Below are 10792 nucleotides of genomic sequence, written 5' to 3'. Positions count from 1 at the left end.
AGTCTATTATTCAGTTCATATTGGTTTAAAATGTGACTCATTAAATATCTTCTAGAAGGCCAAAGCATTTTACAGTAGCTATAAACATATATACTTACATGTGCATTTTAACATCACAATTGATTAAAATACATAAAAGAGTAATCTATTCCTTGGTTTAATTTTTTTTCTTTTTAAAGATTCACTGTCTTCAGAATTCACTCAAGCAACAATGACCAGGGTGGGCATTTATCGCTATTCTGCCCTTATGGAGTTCAGAGTCTTTGAATCAAAGTTCAAGCTGGCTACATGATTTCAGAAAGGCTAAAACCAGGATGAATGCCCACATTTGAGGTAATTATTGCCATTAGGTCACAGTTTGTGTAATGTAAGTGTATTTAAATCCTTCTTTTAAAAAAGCAAAAGTATCCCACAGTACCAGGGGATACCCATTGAAGCAATCAGAATCCAGAATCCTGATCAGTGGGTTTGCTTCCAAAGGAGCCAGTGGTCCCGGAGCACAAGGCACTCCCAGGACAGTCACCAACCAGCCTAGAGCTCAGGCAAGCAAGCCTGCAACAAGCCTTTTTTAATTTTTAAAATTGTTTTACAGAAAAGGAAAACAAAAGAAAAAATGCCATAAAATAGATGGGTAACTTTTCTGATCAGAATTCCAGACAGAAGCTTTTCTATCCATCTTGCTCCTTTCCAAACAGTTTGCTGAAAAATCAAAACACATCGGCTTAAATATTAACTCTATGCCAGCACTGCAAAAACTCCTTGGCTATGTTCTGAAAGTGGGATAAACTTTGCTTTTGCTGAGCATTGTTGCCCCATTGCTTTCTGTTTCAAAGAGGAAACCTTGTTGAAAGAAAGAAAGGAAAGAAAAGAAAGAAAGAAAGAAAGAAAGAAAGAAAGAAAGAAAGAAGAAAGAAAGAAAGAAAGAAAGAAAGAAAGAAAGAAGAAAGAAAGAAAGAAAGAAAGAAAGAAAGAAAGAAAGAAAGAAAGAAAGAAAAGAAAGAAAGAAAGAAAGAAAGAAAGAAAGAAAGAAAGAAAGAAAGAGAAAGGAAGGAAGGAAGGAAGGAAGGAAGGAAGGAAGGAAGGAAGGAAGGAAGGAAGGAAGGAAGGAAGGAAGGAAGGAAGGAAGGAAGGAAGGAAGGAAGGAAGGAAGGAAGGAAAGGAAAGAAAGGAAGGAAAGAAAGAAAGGAAAGAAAGAAAGGAAGGAAGGAGAGAAAGGAAGGAAAGAAAAATAATCCCTGGCTGTCAGAAGTACACACAAGTATTTACAAAATTTGTGTGAATCTGCACACAGTTCCTCTCACAGCGAAAGAGTTAAGAACAGAGATGTCACAATATTTATCAGTGCAGTAAAAAATATCATTTTTGGAAAAAAATATACCTTTAGTATTGCCTTTCTTAGATTAACTATGATAAGCAAAAGATTAAAAACAAAAACTTTATCTTCAAACACACATGAATAGTCTGTTATAGCAGCACTGCTAAAACTGGAAGGACAAAGCTAACCCGTAAATGAGAAACAGGAGTTTCAAACCACAAATGCTGAACACAAAACCTCCTAGTATGCTTCCTAAGACTTCTGAAGAATCAAGGCAATCTACCGTTCAAATTTCACTCTCAACACACACAAATGCTCTAAAACCATGTTTTCCCAATGAAAGCATTTGACACATGCAGAATTCAGCTCAGTTTACCTCCAGACCGGTTCTCACACCTCCACCTGCATCAGCAGCTCCTCACTACCTCTGGGGTCCCTCACAGCGATCACCTTTGTCACAGGGGCAAGGAGCCCTTGAGCGCAGAGCCTTTGTGAGCAGAGCTCCTCTGCATGCTGCCAGGCCTTCCTTCCAGGGGCCGCCCTTGCTGTGGGTCTCGCTCTGTGCCTGGAGTCTCTGGTGAGCACGGTGGCATCACAGCAATATGCACACAGGTAGTGGTGAGGAGGATGAACCACAGGGATGGAGACCAGCCTGGGAAGCCTAGCTCCTCTTATCCAGTGCAGTTCTCCTGCAAGGAGTCTATGCACAGCCACTGACAAGTGGACTGGCACCACTTCTTTGAACACCTTGCTCAGCATCTGCAACCCAGGGTGAAATTATCACTGTCATCAGAGGCAGCTTTGTTGGAGTATGGCAGTGGAGGAACCTCAGCAGCAGAGAACCATCTCCTCCCTATGTCTGGAGGGAGAAAAATGATTTGTAGGCACAGAAGTGGGCCTTGAGAAATAAGTTGGGGATTACTTTGGACACAGATCCTTCTCACAGGAGAACCAGGAGGGTGACGTAGATGAGTGCCCAGGACCACAGATCAACTGCTTTGAAGCTCACACAGCAAATGGGGCCATGGCAGGGATAGCTATGTCAACAGGAAGAGGGAAAACATCTCCTTCCCACACCTTTCCCATCTGTATTGCCTACCCATGGCAGACCTTGCATACAGGTATCCAGGATTTGACCCACAAGTAGCTCTACAGATCTCTAATGATTGCCAAGCCATGGAAGAACCCAAGTCTACGCCCAACACCCAGGTGTGCCTGGCCTGACCATAGCATCACTGTTTGGGATATCAGGAAAATGTTTTTCACCCTGAGGGTGGTTGGGCACTGGAACAGGCTTCCCAGGGAAGTGGTCACAACACCAAGCCTGACAGAGTCCAAGAAGCATTTGGACAATGCTTGCAGGCACATGGTGTCATTCTCGGGGTGTCCTCTGCAGGGCCAAGACTTGATCTTGATAGGTCCCTTCCAACTCAGCATATTCTATGATTTTATGAACCCACTGAACAAAACCGGTGTCCTAAATCCAAAGGAGATACTACAGAAGCATGCAGAGCATCCAGAAGCTTATCCCCACTACAGCTCACATTTGCACACTACAATATCACTACTAAAACACTTAAATCAATGTGAACAATAGCAAGAGAAAAAAAACGTTTTTGACATCCCCTACAGTTTAGGATAGCAGCAATATTTAGTGTGAATTTCTCTGCTCATCAAGCTAGCTACTTGAAAAGATGTCAGAAACTTGAGAGAGAAAGAAAAAAAAATAAAAAAATAAGTGAATGGAAAGATTAAGTTCTATGGTGTATCCTCATTGCCTGGTGCTCATGACTTGTGGCTTCATTTAATTTCTGGAGAAGATGGGAGTCTCTTTCTCTCTTTAAAAAAAAAAAAAAAATCTTTGGTTAAAGAAAAAAAAAAGGTTTATTGCCCTTCAAATTTACTAATGAAATTGCCTTCAAACCAAATTGCAGTACACAATCCCTTGAATGTATAAAAAAAGGAAAAATGTCACAGTCAGAAGTGTCCCTTTCTTGGAATGTTTTACGTATTATACCAAAACTATGAGAGAAAGAGAGAGAATCAGAGACCTGCCAAAGCCCCATTTGTTGGGTACAAGCAGGTAAAACCTGCCAAGGAAGATGCAATTGCATTTACTCCCTCAAATGACTGGATCTGACCATTCTACAGTGAGATGTGCTTCCATTTGGGTTTTCCAGCTCATGTTAGTGGTTCTCCACCCTCCCTCCTGCATTCTGACCTCACATCAGGCAACAGAACATCCTCCTCAGGAGTGATATTGTCTGTGCTCCCTTCTACTTACTGCACAAGCAGAATGCAAGAGGACATGATGGGGAAAAAGACCACTTTTTCACTCTGCCAGCCATAAGCTACCCATAAAACTTCCAGTATCTAAACATTCTCCTACCCCCTCAAGTTTCCACACCATTTACTCCATGCACACAAGGAACACCAACTGAACCAAACCATGCCAATCCCGTTTCCTCTCCAAAGGACTCTGCAAGCAAAATCAGATGGCTATTATTATGTATGTGGTACACCATGCAAAGCTTTTACTTCCTCTTCTGAAATGACTGTGTTTCTCCTATGACCAACCACACCTTCACCCATACAATTCCTTTATACAGGTACGAGGGAGGAGGTGTTGCTCAGCTCCCTTATATCCACCAGAAAACACAGCTCTCACACAGTGTTGCACCATCAAAGCAATCTGATGGCTGTGCATCTTTTGTAATCAGCATCCCATCACCACAACAGCCTGGCAGCTACAGGCTGGACAATGTGAAAGGTGGCTGCTCTGACATAACCCTTCTCTCTGCCAGCCTGTGCTGTTGTAACAGTTCCACTGCCAAATACCGCCCCCCAAATCAGATCTAAGCCCATGTGGGAGAGCAGGCCAGATGTGTATACAGGGAAAATAGAATTATTACAAGTAAAACATTACTGTGATTGAGACTGCAATCTTCTATGCTTCACTAATCTTAGGCCAGAGGAGCACATAAACAAGTATTTAACTTGAAGTTCTTTAGCAAAGCACTCAAGTGCATGATTAACTTTTAGTCTCTGCTGAAGTTCTATAATTTTTTGATGGAATTTAAATTCAGTCGCTGCTTCCCCCTATTCTGAAAGAGCAGGTGATGCAAGTCAAACGATAAGTACCTAAACTGTAGCAACCAGAAGAGCATAACAAAATTCTACAACAAATAATTGTAAAAGAAGAAAAAAATCTACATCAGGAACTAACAAAGAAAAAATCAAAATCAAGCATCCTGGCCTGTGGACACCTAATTAGTCTTCAGCGAGAGTGGAAGAGGAAAGGAGGAACACTGCCCTGTCTACAGCCATTACCCAGCTAATGCCATCTGTGTGTGCCAGTGTGCTTTATCCAGTGACGGGACTGAGAGCCACCCTTGTGGCTCTACTGTGACTCCTTCGATAGCCCTGCTTCTGGAGAGCCATCCGTGTCCTCCTTTAGGAAAACCAAACCCTTAATATGTAGTGTGGCATTGTGTTCTTTGCAAGGGCTCAATGATCCTGGCTTGGAGCACAAATAAGTCTTAATCTTATATAAACATCCTTTCAAGGATGGTGAGCTGGACTCTGGGGTAAAAGGTCCTCACCTGCCGTTGATCCAGCTCTCCTGACAGATCATTACGTTAGCTGCTGTCAGGTGTTGACCTCTGAATGAATGTTTCTGGACTTATTCTGAAATGCAGATGTGACCCAGGATAACTCCTGTTCCTCAAGGCTATAACCACTCTCACTGAGCAGTCCCACTCCCCCAGAGTAGTGGCAGAGTTTTCATAATCAGAATAATCTCCTTCCTCCTGCAGTTCTCACAATCACAGTAACTCGTTCAATGCCACTGATGAAGAGAAATAAAATTAACAATAATAACAACAATAAGAGGGAAAAACCCCCCACAAAGTTTAAGGAATGCGTGTGCAATTAAAACCCAGAGTAAAATATAATAATAAAATAATAATCATAATCATAACAACCATACAATAAAATAACATAATCTTTCCTTTTCATGACATAAGCAGCATGACACTCTCGCTCCCAAACTGGTGGGACAGGAGAGGAATGCAAGAGAGAGAGCAGGGCTTTATTTTCCTGCCTCAGATGAAAAGGGGACATGTCTTTCCAAAAGAAGAGCAGGGTAAGGTGCATAGGCTGCTGGGAGATTGCATCCTCATCTACAGAGTATTGAGCTGGAATGAAGGACAGGCAGGAGAAGAAAACTGCGCAAGAGTAGCCCAGGAACCAGAGCTGGCAACCAGGATGGTTATTTGATGGTTTGCCAGAAGACAATAGCCTTGTTGAACAGCCTATGCATAGCAGGATCCCTTCATCTTCCAGGCCAGCCAAGCACTTACTGCAAAACTATACATTTGTGCTTGTCTTTCTGTCAGCTTTTCCAACCTGAGAGAGCCTTCTTCCTCACTGCCACTCAGGGAACCCATCCCTCACCACCCTGCCAACAAACCTGCTATTTTCCAGCATCTTGCAAAACACCTGACTACTTCATGCTCTAGTTACAAGGAAATGTACAGTGGAACTGAGCAGCCCCATAGACTTCAGCTTTCATGGAAACGTTCAACCAAACTCCTTTCTCTCCTTCCTCCTCAGGACATCCACAGGCATGATGGTACTGATGCACCAGTGCAAGTGCCATTACCAGGGAAACTCCCCACTGAACCAAACCAATGACAGGAAAGGCTCTCTTTAGAAACTGTTGGAAAACAAAACCACCATGTAGCATTCCTTGGTGTGGAGGACCAACCTACTTTCCAGTTCCAGGGTCACTCTGCCACTGCAGGCAGTTTTTCGGGGTGTAGGTGAAAAGAGAGCAGGGGAGGCACACAGTGTCACAGCTATGTTAGAGTGGGTAAGGCTCTATGTATTACAATACTCTTTTCACCTAAGAAACCTGAGATTGACTCTTCTCAGCTGGATTTTCTCATGCTTGCTTTGGGACTCCAGCCCTTTCCTGACCCTTTCTCATCAACAGACACAGTGAGAGATGTTGGCAACAACTACTGTTTCCCCTATCAAGTACTAAATTTTTGTTCCCATTTCAGACATATGACCAGGATAACCTGATGATGAGGGTGGACACTGTCCTCCCACTCCATCGAGAACATCGGCAAACAGCAGAATGAGAATTCAGTTTCCAGGGAGGAAACCTGCTATTTCAACAGGACAGAAACAGACCAGTCCACAAATGAATCCCCAGACCCTCTGGGTCCTCACAGTTGACCTGGTTGCTTCCATCCCATCCAGTGCTTGACAAAACACCCAGTTATATGCACTTCTGACCCCAACACCTCGCCAAGTGAGCTACAATTGACGATGTTGGAAAAAAACCCCAGCACCACCAGCAGGAGAAAATCGGCAGTAACAACCCAAAAAAAAAACCAAACAAAAAAAAAAGAACAAAGAAGAAGAAGAAGAAGAAGACGAAGAAGAAGAAGAAGAAGGAGAAGAAAAAGAAAGAAAAGAGCTGAGAGTAAATTCCAACTAGCCTCAATCAGTTTCTAGGAGTACCAGTGGAAGTAAACCCTTAAACTGCGTCTGTAGTTTGGTAAGGCACTACGAGGGAATGATGTAAAACTAAGACTGTGACAGTTGTAATGGCTGTGCCGAGGAACACACCACAGAGAGAAGGCAGCATCTGCACTCACTCACACACACACACACACACACACACCTGGACAATCACATTGTTACATGCCTAGGTTATATCACTTTTCTTTGTGCAATCACATTGAGGAATAGTCTATTGGTATCGTTGAAGTTCAACACAAAAGAGTAAAAAGGGGTATGACCTGTATAGTGCTACATTCTACCGGGGCTAGGGGCAGGGTGTTGGGGGCAGCTAAAATGTCTCCTCCTATACTAAAGTGGCTAGGGATTGAAAAGGAACACTTAAAAAAAAAAATCCAACCAAACAAACCAAAACAAACAACTAAAAAAAAAAAAGCAACTGAAATCCAACGTACATTATTAGAGATCTTGTTTAGGAATAACATTTCTCAGGGATTTATCCAGTGTGTTCAAGAAGAGGGAGAAATACTCCCATTGCTTCTGCTCTCAACCAGTGCTGCATGGCCTGTTTTGCCCAGGTGTGTTTAAGTGTAGCAGTATTAGGTACAAATTTAGAGCACTGGGACAATGTTTTGTCCTCCACCCTCAGCCTCCCTTACCCACTTTCTTTTTCCATTAAAAATCCCTCCTGTGTAGACTTTGGGATACAAAAACTGCTGTATAAACCCTTTGAAATGCTGGATAAATCCCTAATCCATATACCTACAGGATTAAAAACCTAATGGATTTCATTTTAGGTGTTCTGGACAACAAATTTCTAAATGTAGCTCACTATTGGATGAAAATAACCTTTAAAAGTCTGTTGGTGAAGTTCTTCAAAAAGACAGGACCCGCTGGAGGGTCCTTCTCCTTCTCTCTTTCTCTCTAGTTTGGTGCAGAATGGTTGTTTATTTGTGGTTTATTTTTTTCTGTTCTTTTTTTCCATTTTCTTTTTTTTTTTTTTAATAAAAATTGTAGAATTGGTTTTCCCCCTTCTTTCCTCTTTTTCTTTTCTTCCTAAAGTCTCCTTCGTTCAAGTTTCACACGAGCCTCCCATTGCATTGTTAGTTTGTCATGTTCTTCAATACAAAAGCGGCTGCCTCACTCCCCTCAGGATGGGTGCGTCTCTCACTCTTTATTCCAGTGTTTAGATGTAAGGGTACTGGTTGACCTTGGTGGGGCTCAGTGGGTATCCAGTGTAGACTGTGGAGGCAGGAGAAGCACTGATATAGGTCTGATGGGCAAACTGAGCCTGGTACTGACTCGGGTGGATGGTGGGCGAGGGCAGGACGCGCGGGCCCATGCTGACGGGGACCTGGTGGACGATGCTGGCGGGGTAGGTGGTGTGCTGCACCGCGTGCCGGGCGGAGCCTTGCGAGGCCACCAGGTGCGCGACGGTGCCCGTGGAGCCCAGGGCGGCGGGGGCGGTGTATGTGTACAGGTGGGGCTGGGTGGGCAGGTGAGCAGCGGCAGCCGCGGCCAGGTGGGGATGAACTGTACCGTGGCTGGGGCTATTGTGCGGGAAAGAGTACGGGGCCTGAGCTATCGTTGGAGTGATGTAGGCTTGCTGTCTCCGGTGACTCCCTGTGCGGTCAGTCGAGATGTGCTGCTGGCCCTGGATAAAGACATCAACAGCAACAGGCAGTTACAAGACAAGAGATGGCTCTTTACCTCCTCAGTAGCATCTGGTACTGCCCTACAACACCAGGACAACTTCACAAGAGTCTCCTGAGCTCCTCATGACAGCCTCAGCATCACCAGTCGTTCCTTGGCAAAAAGTGGGTCCCTCACAAGCCTAGGAAGACCCTGTAGTTTCATACATTGACCAAAGTGACCCCTAGAAGGTCAGCAAGTCCCTCAGTTTTAGCTACAACCTGCTGACACACCTACCAAAAGATACAATCTTGGATGCCCAGCTCTCAAGAACATCTTCCTTGAGTCCAGTTGCTCGGGCAACAACTGGTTTTTGTTAGTGAACTCTCTGATGACAAATTGTGGTGCACAGATAGCTCGGGGGAATGAAATTGCCTAACTATGCCTGGAACAGGCAATTTATTTTTGCTCAGTTTGGGTATTTGCAGTTAATTATTTCCTTGGTTAGTAAAAATAACCATATTATTTTTTAAAGAGAAAACTCTCAGCTTGATAAGACCCTGCAGGTACCTGGTGCCCTCACTGTCATCAGCTAAAATTACTTGAACACAGGAAACTTCTAGCAGTGGGATGGGACCAATGTACTTTTTCCCCCAGGGATTTTCCAAGTTGTTTTCTTGCATTGCACAAAAATGTGAAGAGTTTCCCCAGTCATCTGTAGTCAGAGTATTAAATTACCAATAAAGCAGGAATTAGAAGACAAGGAGGAAAATGGTCCATGCTATTTCCTTCTATTCTTCCAAACCTTTTCATCCTTTTTCTAAGCACTCTCTATGCTGTTATTGTGGAAATATGGTACTCACACATCTCCCCAACTCTTGCAAAGAGCATCTTGCCCACTTCTTCAATTTTCACACACTGTTATTTCAAATTTGTTCACATTTTAAAATTTCCTCTGCATATTGAAGTAGAACAGACATTCTTCTCCACCAAGTTATTTTTCTTTTTAAAAAACAGTTCTGCTTATATCCAGCTCTGGATGCATACCAGCACTGTTCTCTGAGCTCGCCAGACTTTCTCTTCTTGAAACACTGGTAAGTGAGCTGTAACTTCCCTACTCTTCTCAACTAACCTCAGGGAAAAGAGAGTCCCCAGGTGCAGGATGTGAAAAGGGTATTATTTCCTGCAGCTCCTGGGAAGCTCTTTGGGAGTTCTGATCACAGATTGGGAAATGCGTCAAGAACGCCAAGAAATGGGATTTGTTCAAATCTCAACCCAGCTTTATCACAGGATGGATCAAACGGATTACATGAGGTCACCTATATACACAGAGGCTCTGGTTTGCCTTGTCCTACCTGATGGGGACTTCTCTCCCAGTCCCACAGACAGGCTCATGCACTCTCTTCACTTGGAAGATATTCTCCCCACGGTTACTTACAACTAAGGAGAATTCAGTCCTTCCTACATGCTCCTGCTCCACTCCTTTGTGGCTAAGCCACTGTATTTCCCCTCTCACATTATTCCCACTCACACTATTAGACCATCAGACTTCAGAATACAGAGGAAGAGTACCCCCAGCCCACGCAGGGGTGTGATCTGCACTACCTCTGCTGCCTGAGTGGAAGATCAAGGTCTGCAGTCAAATAGTCACAAGTTGATCAAACTCAATACGGGGTCCAACTATCACTAGACTGGAACAGGACAGCCCCTGGTGGAGGAGTGGTAGGTAATAGCTGGATGATGCACTACCAAAATCATTCTTGGTTGACTTACCTGACTTAGATTAAGAGGCTGCTGCTGCTGGAAATGTGCTCCTGGTCGCTGCTGCCTATAGGCAACGGCTCCAGACGAGCTCCCTGAAGAGTGACCGCTGGTGGAGGTCACGGTGTTGGAGGACTTGGACTTGTAGGAGGATGAGTGGTGACTGGTGGTGACTGTGCCAGGAAAGGAAACACATTTGTAGCTTACATGACATTGTTTAATTGCTCACCCTACCTTTTCCTCACTGAGTCTCCTCCAGAGTGGCTTTTGGGAGGAGACATACAACAGAAGCAGGTTAAGAAAACTGTTTCTCTCAGTTAACAGAATACCTCAGCATGGCTTGATATACACGACCAGCCTGTTATCCTAGAGGCTGACAAACAGACCCGATTAACTGGACCCAAAGCAGGTTTGGAGCAGGCTTTATAGATCCTTCAGAACCATGAGACAATGTTCTGACAGCAGAACTGTACAATGCAAGTACAAATCCCAGGGAGAGGAAGGAAAGTATGGTGTGCGCAGCCTGGAAAAGCCCTGGCTTGCCTAACATCA

General features: G+C 43.9%; 1 protein-coding gene across 4 annotated transcripts in view; it reads right to left on the bottom strand.

Moving 5' to 3' along the window:
• Window positions 1-7819: 7819 nt before the first annotated feature.
• Window positions 7820-10792, bottom strand: part of HIPK2 (homeodomain interacting protein kinase 2) — a 127793-nt gene continuing 124820 nt past the window's right edge. For all 4 annotated transcript variants that reach the window (XM_033057748.1, XM_033057751.1, XM_033057749.1 and 1 more), the window contains exons 14-15: window positions 10253-10413; window positions 7820-8501 (exon numbers count right to left, since the gene is read on the bottom strand). In XM_033057748.1, coding sequence (XP_032913639.1) covers window positions 8034-8501; window positions 10253-10413 — 629 coding nt within the window. In that variant the 3' untranslated portion in view covers window positions 7820-8033. The remainder of the gene's footprint in view (window positions 8502-10252; window positions 10414-10792) is intronic.

This window comes from Catharus ustulatus, chromosome 4 (assembly GCF_009819885.2).
Source record: "Catharus ustulatus isolate bCatUst1 chromosome 4, bCatUst1.pri.v2, whole genome shotgun sequence".
Taxonomy (NCBI): domain Eukaryota; kingdom Metazoa; phylum Chordata; class Aves; order Passeriformes; family Turdidae; genus Catharus; species Catharus ustulatus.
Note: the sequence above shows the minus strand (reverse complement) of the source record. Positions and strands in the feature narration are given on the sequence as shown.